The sequence below is a fragment of the Leptodactylus fuscus genome, chromosome 7, assembly GCF_031893055.1.
Source record: "Leptodactylus fuscus isolate aLepFus1 chromosome 7, aLepFus1.hap2, whole genome shotgun sequence".
Lineage (NCBI taxonomy): Eukaryota > Metazoa > Chordata > Amphibia > Anura > Leptodactylidae > Leptodactylus > Leptodactylus fuscus.
This window is the reverse complement of record NC_134271.1, coordinates 50,590,455-50,605,738: the sequence shown is the minus strand read 5'-3', so window position 1 is coordinate 50,605,738 and position 15,284 is coordinate 50,590,455. Positions and strand designations below refer to the sequence as shown.

Here is a 15,284-nt window from a genome sequence, read left to right as displayed (position 1 = left end):
GAAGGGGGAGTCCTTTAGTACTACTGCTCTGTGATTGGCTTGTCATGAGGTCACGTGACTGTGATGTCATCAAAGGCCCTGTAGCCACTGGTATGTAACATCTGCAGATAAGGTTGAGTCTAAATCCTAGTAGCTCCGCCCACACCAGAGTCCGATCACATGGTTATGACATCATCAGAGGTCCGTTAGCACACTAGGATTTAGCATCTACCCTGCAGATGAGTGGCCAGGATTCATTGTGTCTTATGGAAGATGTCTGTTGTATGGAGGAGAGGAAGCTACAGTAAAGTGACACACAGGGACCTTCCTTTAGTTACTCTGCCTATTAGTGTCAGGCATTTGGGGTTATTCATTTAGTTTCAGTAACTCCATGTGCCTCACATTAGTAACAGTTAACCCTATTATGTCCCTCATATTAACCCCTGTGTGCCCCATATAAGGGTTACTAATATGTGAGACACATGAGGGTACTAATGAAGGACCTTAATTATGAAGATACCTATTATTACCTCCATATGTCCCACATATCAGTAACTCTTATGTGAGGCACACAGGGGGTTAATGTGAGGGACAGGATGGGGTTAACTGCTATTACTATGAGGCACATGGAGTTACTAAGCTGCAATGCACATGACCAGACTTCTTATCTGCGATGGTGGATTTCCCCCCCTCTGCTTATACTTGAGTCAATAAGTTTTCCCAGTTTTTTGTGGTAAAATTAGGGGTCTCAGCTTATATTCGGGTCGGCTTATACTCGAGTATATACGGTATTTTTTTTTATTATTACTTCCCTGCCTTCTCTCTAGGAGTTCCGCTTGCAGTTACAGCCGGCTTGAAATTTTCTTGGACATACCGATTGTGGTTAAGAAATTAAAATGTCACTCTGTTACTATTGGCAACAACCACCTTCTTTTGGACTGTGCACTGCAAACACTCTGCTGAATTTCAGTCATGAAAATGGCAGTGTGTTCTCTTGAAAGATGTGACAGAGACCACCTGAAATGGAGTTTTTTTTTGTTAAAACACATCTGCACGAATCTCTACAAGTCTCCTACAGTTATGACCTGCTGCACTGCAAGGGAGCATTCACACTAGCGCAATTTTCCTAGAGGAAATCAATGGGAGGCTTTTTTTTCCATGTGGAAAATTCAACACCAAATTCCTCACCATTTTCCTCCGTGTGAATGCACCCTAAGCGTTTAACCCCATGGGTGAGGCCCAGAACACACCACACTTTTGGCTGGTTTAACCAAAGCATACAAATAGAATGTAAAATGTTTATCCACTATCTCTCTACTGCCGGTGGTAGCCCATTGGCCGGTTCACTCCTGGTGCGTTCTTGACAGCTAAGCCACTGCACTTTGCAATGCCTGTGTGTCCCTGACTTTAGACAGTTTTCATAGATCTGGCCCATTTTTGTTAGTCTAGAACTGGCTAGGTAGTCGTCTATGTTGGTACTTTCTTTCAGGATCAAGGTATTGGGCCTCATGCACGTGAATGGTGAAGACGACGTGAAAAACAGGTAGCATATGTTTTTATCAAACCATTTTGTATACATACGGTCATCAGTTTTCACAATACTTTGTGACTTCTATTTGTGAAAATTGACATAAATAGGACATTAAAATCAATGGAGCAGGTTTATTAAAGCTGTTGTAAGCCAATGGCTGGTCAGGTAATGGAGGGGGTGTATATCTCACCCAGACTACTAAGGTGGGTGAGATGAGAGAACTCCAGGAATGTTTGTTCTCAGCAGACAACTTTCGTCTGCTGAGCATTTTGGGAAATGCTCAGTATTGGGCTGGATTTTTAGGAATGGCAGGTAGGTTGGTAGTGGGACCTGTCATTCCACCCCTCTCCAGTCCACACTTTGGGGATGTTCCGGCAGCGACTCAGCTGCAGAGTCTGCTCATCAAGGGAGCTTAAGAAGCCAGCTCCAGCAGCAGACTCTGGGCAGAGTTTGGCTGGAGGGCCAACAGAGAGATCATATTTTTGGAGCTGTGTCCTGAATGATTCTACTTGCTTTTTGGATTTCTGTTATCCTAGGTGACGTAACCTATTCTATGTTTAGTTAGAGCCTAGCCGGGCAGGTATTTATTTTTGTATTGTTTCCTTTTGTTGCTGCACTACCTTTTTGAGTGAAAATAAACTCTACCTTTGTTTTGGAATAAAGAATCTCGACTTTGATGCAGCAGCTACTGGAAAATTTCAAAAATTAAAATGGTAGGAGTTTTTGGGTGCAGTAGTTGCTGGTTGTTTTGGTTGTCTGTCTGCCCCTTCCCTGAGCTTGAGGACTGTTTTTTCTTCCCCCATTTGGAATTCAGCCTGGCTGATTATAGGGTATCTGAAGTGCTCCTATTAACTCCTTCCCGATGGAACAGGAGCACTGCAGATACCCTATATTCAGTAGACCGGGCACTTTCAGACACAGGGATACCTAATGTTTATGTGTTTCATAGTAATTTTCTACTTTTGTATGTATTCTAGGGAAAGGAGGGATTTACAACTTTTGTTTATGTTTTCTGAATCTTTTTTTTTTTCTCCTGCACTATTTTATGGAAGATTCTATACATTGATATTGTGGCTGGTGATAGACCCCCTCCCCTCCCCCTAAAAAAAAAGAAAAAAAATTTTTTTTTTTTGCTGACTCGAGTATAAGCCGAGGGGGGCTTTTTGAGCACAAAAACTGTGCTGAAAAATTCAGCTTATACTCTAGTATATACGGATACTTTTATGGCATAAACCCTTTAAATGCTGCGGTCATTGGTAACTGCAACATCTAATGGGCTTGTAAATTACTATAATCAACCATCATCACCCCAGAGACACGATTGCAGGATGTCAAGTAAAAACTCCTAATCTAATAGGTGCAATATATTATACTGGCAATTGGACTTGAATGTGGAGAGATAAATAAAATATTTAAAACTAATGCATTTTATTTTTTTCTGGAAAACTGCTACAAATTTCCCTTATTATTGGTTTGCTACAGAAAAAAAAATGAAGGGGAAAATTAAAATTAGCCATATTTAGAACTGATGCAGCCATTACAACCCATCAAAATGACAGATTACATTGTGAATGCTATATGCAGTATATATATAATATAAAATTTTGCCACCAAAAAAATATGAAAAAAATTGTTCCAAAGTCCTCAGACAACTCTGTCTGCAATAAAAATAAAACCGATATGACTCCCAGAATACAGCACTACTAAAGCTTAAAAAAAGTTTTCATTGTGCAGGACTAGTACAACATAAAAAAATAAAATACTATACAACCTAGATATTGCTGTACTGAAATGCAGAATAAAAGTAACGTTATTTATAAGGCACAGTGTACAGTACAAAATTAATCAATGTACTCAAAAGATATTTCTCAAAATTATTCCATTGAAAAGTATGAATTGTCAAGCAAAAAAAAAAAACTATTGTGTGTCAAAAAAAAAAAAAAATTAAAACGTTACAACTTTAGTCACAAACATGACATCCTCAAAGTGTTAAGTGATGGGAAGTACTTCTCAAATCTGCACTGTGTGTATAAGCCCCAATTCTGCACATGGTATCTGTATGGAATCTTTCCCCTAAGAAATGTTACATTTTTAGGAGTAAAATATTGAATCTGCTTCAGAATTTTCTCCGTAAGGTTTATTGGCACTGGGGTAACATGTACTGTAGCATCAGTAGAGGCAGCTGATAACACATGTACTGAGTTATATTACACATTACCACTTCACCAGTTATTCTTTACCAATAGTTTTAGCACAGTTTTAGTTTCACAGGTATTTCCACTCTTGTAACAGTAAGGGACGGTAATAATACTGCATCAGGTACTCGGCCGCTGCTGGATTTTGCCCTTCTTATTTTGGTATCATTGAGGGGTCTCACTTCCTGGCGGATATTGCGTTTGTTCTGCATTGTCCTAGTATGGAGGATGCCGACAGGGGCAGAATTGGTGCTGTGTTTTACAGTGTTGGCATTCACTGCAATAGACCTCTGGGTTATTAGGTTCTGCCATTGCAGACGGTCAGGGTCCTTTAATGGTGTTTTTGGAACGCATGAGGTCAGTGGACCAAAGGACAGGGGTTCCAGTACTTTTAGCTCTTGAGGAAAATCAGTGATGGCTTCCAGAAGTTTCCTCTCTACTCTTAGGTCAATGTTCTGGAGGACTTTTCCAGGCAGGGCACTACCTATAAATCCCCTTGAGGGAAGCTTGTCCAGCTGCTGGAGCAGAATCTCTTTCCTTCGTGCCATCTGCTCTGCATGGCTGTGTCCAGGTGACGCTTTCAATGGTGGCAGTAGCATAGGTACATTAAACATTAGAGACTTCTTTGTATGATAACAATTGGTACAAATAGGAATGGCTCTGCCGGTGAATGGTGAAGAACTTCTTTGTAGACTCTTTTCGTTGTGTCTTTGTTCTACAACAGATACCTCTACAGAAGATACTTTGTCTCTACAGGTTTCTGTTTTGGAAACCATGGCAGTAGAAGGGCAGTGACCTGGAAAGCAAGACTCAAAGTCTTTCTCTGCTGGGAGTAGGTTGTGATCTGCAAGACTAGTCTCAGTAGCTGACTTGTCCTTATGGTTGGTGACTGTACTGGATTTTGTTTCTGTAGCTGTATCTTTGCTCTCGTGTATGAAACACAGGTCTAGGCATAATATACAGTCTGCGGTGTCCCCAGGTTTCAGCTTCTTTTGTTTCTTTTGAGGATGGAGACAAGCTGTTGCTGAAATTGGACCCCAGCCACAAGCCTGCAAAATTAGAAACCACAAAGCATTAAATTTTCACGATGACACCGATCAGACATTCAGGAAGACATCCACACTCCACACACTGTCTGTCACTAGGACGGATCCCCTGAAAAGATATCAGTCATCTGACAGAGTCCATGATAGGACTAGATGATGGCATGAAAAATGGAAGTAATGGAATGCGTTCACATGGCACTGATTATATAGACTGCTTGAGGCAAAGGCCCCACGTAGCATCCTGCAGCAAAAAAGTTCTGTGGGAAAAACTGCAGTGGCAACGCAGCACGATTTTTCCCCGCACCACTGTTCACAGAAAGTCCACAGTGATTTCCCCTGCGGACTTTCTGCTTCAATTATACCTGTAGGGAAACAACCGGCGTTTCTGTAGGTATAATTGACATGCATGCTGCGACCTACGGAAATGCCAACCGTTAACTGAAACAGTCCGCAGAGGAAACCTCTGTGAACTTTGTCTAAAGCACTTTGGGAAGAAGTGCGATGCATTGCCGCCGCAGTTTTTCCGCAGTGCTTTTTTGCTGCGGGACACCATGTGGGGCTTTAGCCTAAAGAGGTTTGCAGACTTACATATATTTGGAATAGGTGATCAACTGAAGATTAGCAAGGGTCTGACAACAGGTCCCCCCTCCGATCAGCTGTTTGAAGAGACCGCAGTGTTCGAGTGAATGCTGCAGTCTCTTCACTTAAAACCAAGCAAAGCAGCTGCATAGTGATCATGCTTGGTTTTGTAGCTGATCTGCTTACAGGCCATGTAACAAATTAACTATGGTCCTACGGTCTGTAAAGTTAAAGACTGTTAGTATAGTACATTGCAATAATTCTGTATTGCATCGTACTATACTTTCCAAAATGAAAATATAGTTTCAGTTATGATGGTCATGTGTTGGGCTTCAATATGCGAAAATCCTTTTCCCCATGTAAAGGCAATGCATGGACATACTGCAATTGCTGATGGGGGGGACGGACGGACGACAAAACTGTAGTTATTAATGCTGGTATTTAAGCTTTAAAGGGGAGTCTGTCACCAACAGACAGTCAGGTCAACCAGTGCCGCACCTCCCATGAGGCGACCTGAAGCGACCGCTTCAGGCGGCGCTATGCCAGGGCCACGGGGAGGGCGGCATTTTTGCTGACCTAAGCCAGTCCAGGACAAGCTGTCCTGGACTGGCTTAGGGTCACCATCACTGAGCGGTGGATTGGGGAGGCCACTGGAGCAGCGCTGCTCCAGCAGCCGCCCCTCACGCTCAGGCAGAGAGCAGGTCCTCTCCGTGCCTGCTCTCTGCCTGCTAAAGACGCTTGGTCCGCTCGGTCCCGCCCCCTTCCACGCGGCCCCACCCCCTCCTCCCGGGGGGGGGGGGGCAGCTTTCTGACGTCTGCTTCAGGCGGCAGAAAGCCATGGTTCACCCCTGAGGTCAACCCATCCCACAGACAGTCACCTAAATCCAATTTTCCCCACTTGAATTGAAGCCACCGTTCCGAGATATAGTAGCAACAATGTTTTCTCCACACACATCCATTAGAGAAGGATGCCAACTGTAGCCTGCAGCTGACATCCTCTCCTGTAACTGGAACCCACCTATGACATACTTTACATTGCATGAAAGGGAAACAAATATGCAACAATTTAAGAAATTGGGAAGGGGAAATAATTTTTCATAGCCTTCTTGTTTGGGTTCAGTAAACCAGCCAGGAATTTGGGTCTTGCCACTGTTTTAGGATATTTCATATGCATGTGGTTTTACTGCATATTGCTGAGGTTGCTGTACTCATGGGTCTCAGCTATCAGTAAGTAGTGGTCTGTCAAACCATAATAAATGAGTCCTTTCCTAGGCCAACTGGTTTCATCAATAGAGCTCACACAGTGGTAACATTCACATATGCAGGCACTTCATTCACATCTATGGGGCTGCCAAGACTATAATCTACAGCAGTGCCTGCAGCCCCATAAAAGTTAGTTACATGGTCATGCAAGATCACTGGTGCTCCATTCACAAGGAGGCCTTAGGGGGACTTTTAGTCCTCCAACGATCGGACGCTAATGCTATTGTTAGGGGATAAGTATGCATAATGGTATAACCCCTTTACGGTTCAGCAATAGAGCATATACTGTATAAGATCTATAGCTATACTCTGTCATTGAGGGCAGAGGCTTAGCTATAGGGGTGCATAGGTAGCATTCACCATGAGGCCATGGAAACAGAGGGGGGCCAAAAGCCATAAAAAAAAGACCTCTATTAAACATAGCGCATTTTGTATTAGGGCCCAGGACCTTCCAGCTACTTGTGACTGAGGATACATATGATCTACTCACAGCTTCTTCCCATCCTGTTCCTATCAACCACTCTGTGGACTTCTGATCATCTTCAAGAATCTTTTCACTGATCTCCAGCAATGTGTCTGTGAGATCCTTCTCCCATCTCTCTTCATGTGGAGAGCAGACTTTTTGTGGAAATTCTTCTAGCTCTTGCAATATTTCCAGGTTTGAACCATCTTGGATAGCCATTTATCAGTGTTACATCTGCAATATAAAATGGGAAACTTAGGAACCAAAATTATAAAGGATCCTCCAAGTGATTGGAACCAACTCCTCTCCTGTTTGTACCAATGTCAATGGGGGAGAAGAGAAGGGACAGAGCGACCTGGAGATGGTTCTGCCCAAAACCCCTAGGCCTGGCTGCAACAAATGCCCAGACCAGGTAAATTAATTTTAAGTCCCTGGATTAACCCTTTAAGGCTACACACACTTGCTAGGGATTAATGCACCCATATTCATGCAAAAAATCCACAGCATAATACAATAGCATTGAAGTCAATAAGATTTTCTAAATCTCTTGCACACAATGCACATAAACTGACATATGGAATAGACTGTAAAATTGGCAACTAAGTACCAGAAACAGACACTACAAACAGAATTTGGTACAAATAATCTGCAGCAAACTAACTGACATGTACATGAAGCCGTAGACCACAGCCATGGCTTATTCAGGTTACCATTATCTGACATCTAATACTTCAACCAGGGCTGTAGAGTCGAGAACAATTTTGTCTGGAGTCAGAAACAGTTAATGACTCTGACTTCAAAATAATATGATTCATTATTTTTAATAATATAATTATTGGTAATATATAATTAACTTAAGTCATCGTTTGTTGCATATTTAGTTTCATAAAAAGTCAGCCATTGGCTTTTTAACAAATTAGAGAATCTTTCCGTGGTTGTCAGCCTTTTGTGAAGGAGTCGGAGTCAGTCTATGAAGAAAAATGGAGTTGTCAGAGGTTGTGGTTTGGCCTAGGGACACCACAGCCCTGACGCCAACAAGATTGCAATGTCAGAGTAAGCCCTCACCATTATGAAAAGCAAGGTACACTACTTCACAAGATGTACACTATATGGACAAAAGTATCTGGACACGTATACATTTTCCCTATAGGCGCTTTTAGGACAGGGATACTCAAATGGCGGACTGTGGTCTGAACCAGGACCCCTGCCTCCCCGCACTTTCATTATGGCAGCAGGCCGGAGAAACTTTTATCCCCGATCCCTTGCACTAGTGGCAGCAGAGATAAATAATCATCCCTTAGTGCCTTCAATCACAGTATAATGCTCCTTAATGCCCCCACCCACTGTATAATGCTTCGTTCTTATCATTCATGGCCAGCAGGTTTCAGCACAGTTGTCTGCAACCGGTCTTACAAATAGAAAAGTGTGATTCGTCACAATTCAGACACATTTCCAGGGCTGGGTACTCACCACAACTAGGTGTGGGACTTTATATAACTGTGGCAAAGGGACAGCATGAAACAGCCGAATTCGGTGATTAAGAAGTCTGATCCAATACTCTCATCCATGTCACGCAGGTCTCCCCGGCTAACCTCCACTGCATGGAGAAGCTGCCATGACGGCCATTATGCTAGATCTCATTAATGTCTCCTCATTTGTCAGATTATTTATTATATCATATTCCAGACATCAAATTTCACCGTCATTATTGAATTACAACCATTATTGCTCTATGACTTTGCTGGAGGACAGTAATAAAGCTATAACAGTGATGTCACCTTTTACAAAGATAAATGATATAACCTAGAACAACAGCTTGACTCATAATATAGACAAAGACACGCTGGCACAGAGGGGACAGGGGATGTGCCACCTAGATGGTGGACAGGGAGTAAACAGCTGTGGAGAGTCCTTATATTTAGGATAATCCCTTTAAATGGTCTGTACTAGAATAGAAAAACATATCTGCTTTGAATTTCTTCTAGAAAACAGCGCCACTCCTGTTTATTGGTTGTTTCAGGTATTGCAACTCAGATCCCCTGAAATAAAGTGCAATCTGTGGACAGACGTGGTGTTGTTTTTTTTGGAAGAAAGTAGTAGCTATGGCCCCTTAGGAAGGTGCTGAGGTACATAAAGAGGAATACTAGAATAAGGATTCATTCAGATTCTTCATGGCCGGTTTGTAATGATGGGGCCCCTGTTATCACAGATTTCTGAAAAGCAGCAAATAGTCACACAGTCCATAAAACGAACATGTGAATAGTCCAGATACTCGATTTATTTTAAAAACAGTGTTCCCACCCCCCCAGAACATTTCTACTTTGTGTGAGAGCCATTATACTACATATGGGGGCACTGAGAGGGTCATTATATAGCCTTATCCTCTTAACATTAATAAGTGATCGCTACTTTTGGAGTACTCTGTTAGAATGTTTTGTTTTTAGAGGGTACTTCACTGGAAAAAGTTAAGAAAAACTGTATTAGGCTGAGGGAGCCTTCACACGGAGTTTATGCTCCGCTCATTCTGAACGTAAACTCGTTCAGAATGAGCGGCGTAAAAACAGATCCGATTGATTTCTATGGGTGCCGGCATACGCGCGTATCACATCGAAAGCAATAGGTAAAAAAGCCTCCCATTGATTTCAATGGGGAGCGCGGGTATGCCGGCACCCATAGAAATCAATGGGATCTGTTTTTACGCCGCTCAATCTGAACGAGTTTACGTTCAGAATGAGCGGAGCGTAAACTCCATGTGAAGGCTCCCTAAGGCCCCATGTAAGCAGGCCGCAGCAAAAAAAAAAATGCTGCAGGAAAAACCGCGGCGACATTGTAGTTTTTCTTGCAGTGCTGTTCACAGACTTTCTGCTTCCATTATATCTTTAAACCACCAGGTTTCTGTAATTGACATGCTACGATTTCGAAAATCAATGGGAGCCGGTTAGTTCTTTTTTCCCAGGAGCTGTTTGTTCCCGACTCCCGTCAAAAATAAGCGACATGCTCATTCTTTCAAGTGGAGTCGCCTCACGACATCCACCTGAAGACACTCCCTCCTCCCGACTAGGCCCATTCATTTGGGCCTAATCTGGAGTGGAGTGCACTGCACCGGCATCCAGTCGGAGTTACCCATATTTTGGTCCGGAACCTGAGCCGGCCTCAGCCTCGGGTTCAGGACCAAAAAACCCAGTGTGAAGTTACCCTAAGCAGTAAGGCTCGACCTTCTGACAGTGGAGGGACGTCAGTATCGAAATTAATACAGATAAGATGTGTTTATAGAGGACCTTTCACCACCTCCAATTCCATGACGGCCCAGCTAACTGTAGTAGACCTAAATAACATATTGGGTGCTATCAATACTGAGCAGAGAAATAATTGCTCAGGAACAGAAAATTCTTTGGAGAGGCCTATTAAGAATGCTCAGTTGGGGTTGGTGGAGATGGTGATAGGTCTCATCCAAAATACAGTCCTATGAAAAAGTTTGGGCACCCCTATTAATCTTAATCATTTTTTGTTCTAAATATTTTGGTGTTTGCAACAGCCATTTCAGTTTGATATATCTAATAACTGATGGACACAGTAATATTTCAGGATTGAAATGAGGTTTATTGTACTAACAGAAAATGTGCAATATGCATTAAACCAAAATTTGACCGGTGCAAAAGTATGGGCACCTCAACAGAAAAGTGACATTAATATTTAGTAGATCCTCCTTTTGCAAAGATAACAGCCTCTAGTCGCTTTTTCATAGGACTGTACTGCTACTATAGACTGCAGCGGGTCACCATGTGGCACTAGTCAGGACTCACCTTATGATATATATATATATATATATATATATATATATATATATATATATATGCTATATTTCTGCAAAATCTTTGCATACATAAAACACCTTAAAACCATCAAGTGTAGATAGAAGCTTATTAAGCTCCGCTATACCACATATATTAGATTAGAGCACTATGTGCATTGGGAAAACAATTCCCACTCCGTAACTTGGTGGTAATAGGGTAATAAGGTATTAATATGGTGCAAGTATTATTAGCGCCATCTAGATAATTACTTCAGTCAAATGCGGTAAATTAAATTTTAAAAGCACAATTCACTGCAAAGCGACTCCAACAATCAATGGCTTCTAATTATAAGAGGAGTCTGACAGGCGGTACAGCTTAAGAGCAAAGCAAGGTCATGGCGGTATCGGGGCAGCGGGCTGTACCAATAAATAATTACACAGGGCACTCACTGGTACCGTACGCTAATGTTCCTCAGACCACCCTCCATAAATCATACAGATCCCATTACTAGAGACATCAGTGGGTATAGCAGCGCACAATATACAGACATGACGTTATCTCCAAGCTGTAGCTGTAACAAGTTTAATAATTAAAACAACTACTAATTATGTATCCATAAGAAACAGAATATAGGGGGCGCTATGTTCAATGAACATGTCTGTATATGTCCACACTGGACCACAAGTTTGATGCCATGTGTTCACATATGGAAATCTGCAGCAGGGTCATAATTTCATGGTGTTTTTCTTGCTATACGTGGATAAGGTTTTGAAAACCTTATTCACACATGTTATACTATATATTAATGTATGGCAGGGCAGAATCTGCACCACAAACCGTAACATCTGAACATATCTTAAAGGTAGTTGACCTCAGGTTCTGACTTCAAAAGGGTCCCTGCTTCTGCTCTGTGGTTTAGCTGCCTGGGAACCAAAAGTGGAGGCGACTGAAAAGCAATGATAACAGTCAGAGACTGTCTACTCTATAACCCCCTGGGAGTCCTGATACCTCTTTTGCTGCAGGCTCTCTCTGGGCACTGCCCAGGGGCCCCCCAGCAAATTTTGGTTTTGCCTCCCCTCCCCCCCATGACATAACGCCCCCTTTCCTGCCGCCAGTTAGTATATTGTCCCATAGTGGCCTCTCTACACAGTATATTGTCCTATAGCAGCCCCTCCATACCATATAATGTCCCACAATGGCCCCTCCACACGGTATTATGCCTCACAGTGGCCCCAGCACACAGTATAATGTCCCACAGTGGCCCCAGCACACAGTATTATCAGCCCACAAACCATGATTATACTCTTTTCAGATCCCAGCTGCTTATCTCTCCCTGCTGTTTTTGGCCATCTTTAATGTTGGTACAGACATCACATGGGCCAGGCCAGTGTCGCCATGTATAATGATGCCGGCCTTAACCACGTCACGTCTGGGACATCACAGAAGAGGCCCGAAGACTGCTGGGAGTCAAACCGGAGCCCAGGAGATGTGAGTAATACTGGTTTTTATGTTTTCTCATCTCCGAGATGAAAAGACCCCAGAGTATAATAATACCTGTATTTGTTGGGGTTCGCGGCTTCACTTACCGATCCCTGCTCCTGCTCTCAGCCATCTCCACCTCCACTTCTGTCCTGCAAGGTAACCCAGCTACATGATATATAGGATGCAGAAGGGTAAACGGAGGCGGCAGTGAACAAGAGCAGGGATCGGTAAGTAAATACGGCCCATTGCCAGCTAGGTTTACTTCAGCAGGTAATGGCCTATTAAAAAATAAATAATTAAAAGCATCTGGGGCCTGCTGGGCCTCCTAAGGTCCCTGGCCCTGTGGCTACCCTGGTACTTACACCACTGGCAGTACTGTATTGTGTCCTGACATCACCTAATAAACATAGTATACAGCAGTGTAGAGTAGACAATGTCCCAATGCTGTATGGCGCCATGACACAACTGTATTATGATGTATAGACTAGGTAGTAGGTAGAGGTAGAGAGTAGGTAGAGGTACCTCACACAGTATATAGAAGTATATATGTAGGGGGCCTGACAGTTCTCTAAAAAGGACTTATCGTCCTGATGAAGGATTAGTCCCCACAAAAAAATTACTTATTATATATTATTATATATTTATTATGCAGATGGTTGACTCTCACCACTAATGCATCCTTTCTGACGGCTCCCATCCCGCTCAGTGCTGCCAACATCAAATCATGTGTACGGGCCATTAGAAATGAATGGGTCGGTGTGGAAAAACCCAGATAGCACACTGACAATTCATACAGTCGTCTGCAAAGAGCCTAATTCACACAACATGTGTGAATAAGGTTTTCAGAACCTTATCCACATTTATCCAGATCATGTTCAATAGTTGTAATGCAAATTACATGAAAAGCTATATGTATTATATGTATGTGCAATCACTTATTTCACTTGTCTTAGGTCTGATGCGAGAGTCTCTGCAGTTTTCAGAAGGTCTTTTATATAACAGACACTTAAGGATCAGCCCTAGATCTAATACTACAACAGGGATCAGCAACCTTCAGCACTCCAAATGCTGTGAAACTACAATTCCCAGCATGCTCTCTTCACTTGCATGCTGTGAATTGTACTTCCATAACAGCCAGAATAAGAGGCGTAACTTGAAGCACTTTGGCCCCCATGCACATTCCTTGTGCCATTTAGAATAGAAGTACGGTACATTTTATGTAGCAGAGAGGCCTTTGGGGCCCCCTTGGAGTCCAAGACCCAATTGTAACTGCTACCACTGAACCCCTTATAGCCATGTCCCAGGCTGGAGAGCTGAAAGTTGCCTACCCATCTACTGCAATAAACAACTTTCCTATCCAAAGACATGAGATTTACAGGACTACAAATCCCAGCAGGTCTGTGAGAGAATCTATAAACATCTGACTCTAGTAGCAGCCTTCTTATAGTAACCCTACAGAATCAGACACAGTAGGTCCCAGCATTCTGATATTAACATGAGATCAGTAGGACTATACGTCCCAGCATTTTTAAACTAACACGAGATCTGTAGGACTATGTGTCCCAGCATTCTTATACTAACACGAGATCTGTAGGACTATATGTCCCAGCATTCTTATACTAACACGAGATCTGTAGGACTATATGTCCCAACATTCTTATACTAACACAAGATCTGTAGAACTACAGATCCCAGCATTCTTATACTAACACAAGATCAGTAGGACTATAAGTCCCAGCATTCTGATAATAACATGAGATCAGTAGGACTATATGAGTAGGACTATATGTCCCAGCATTCTTATACTAACACAAGATCTGTAGGACTATATGTCCCAGCATTCTTATACTAACACGAGATCTGTAGGACTATATGTCCCAACATTCTTATACTAACACAAGATCTGTAGAACTACAGATCCCAGCATTCTTATACTAACACAAGATCAGTAGGACTATAAGTCCCAGCATTCTGATAATAACATGAGATCAGTAGGACTATATGTCCCAGCATTCTTATACTAACACGAGATCTGTAGGACTATGTGTCCCAGCATTCTTATACTAACACGAGATCTGTAGGACTATATGTCCCAGCATTCTTATACTAACACAAAATCAGTAGGACTATAAGTCCCAGCATTCTGATAATAACATGAGATCAGTAGGACTATATGTCCCAGCATTCTTATACTAACACAAGATCTGTAGGACTATGTGTCCCAGCATTCTTATACTAACACGAGATCTGTAGGACTATATGTCCCAACATTCTTATACTAACACAAGATCTGTAGAACTACAGATCCCAGCATTCTTATACTAACACAAGATCAGTAGGACTATAAGTCCCAGCATTCTGATAATAACATGAGATCAGTAGGACTATATGAGTAGGACTATATGTCCCAGCATTCTTATACTAACACAAGATCTGTAGGACTATATGTCCCAGCATTTTAATACTGTCTAAGTACAAGCCCCATTACAGTAACACAAGAGGTGAAGAACTGTAAGTCCCACACAATCGCTACTGAGTCACATGGACAATCATACTTGGTAGTGTGGAACTACAAGTCTCAGCCTTCTCATGCGTTATGCAGCCATCCTATAAAGGCAGATGCTATGGCACCCGTATTATACATACCGGGCCCCGGTACCGGCAGCCTCCTGTCCTGATCTATGTACCATCACAGTACAGCGCTCTCCCCTGCTGTGCTCCCCATCTCCCCCTCCCTCCACCACAACAAGCCGCAGCCGTTGCTAGGGGTTACGCTTGCATCACGTGCCCTGGGCGGGGCTATACAGCGGATGTGACGTAACGTGTGACACCTAGTGAGCCGCTGACCTTGGTTCTGATGTAGGTGCAGGAGAGGAGTCAGGGTTGTCCTACATGACAAGAACGAGGGGGGGAGGGCAGAGCAGCCCCCTCTAGTCACATAGTAATGTCTGT

General features: G+C 42.7%; 1 protein-coding gene across 1 annotated transcript; it reads right to left on the bottom strand.

The window, feature by feature from the left end:
• Positions 1-3,629: 3,629 nt before the first annotated feature.
• C7H16orf46 (chromosome 7 C16orf46 homolog) lies at positions 3,630-15,063 on the bottom strand. The gene is made up of 3 exons (XM_075280586.1): positions 14,979-15,063; positions 7,084-7,290; positions 3,630-4,754 (listed from the first exon to the last, which is right to left on the bottom strand). Exons 2-3 carry the CDS (start codon positions 7,273-7,275, stop codon positions 3,759-3,761), a joined length of 1,188 nt encoding a protein of 395 aa, XP_075136687.1. The 5' UTR covers positions 7,276-7,290; positions 14,979-15,063; the 3' UTR covers positions 3,630-3,758.
• Positions 15,064-15,284: the final 221 nt, after the last annotated feature.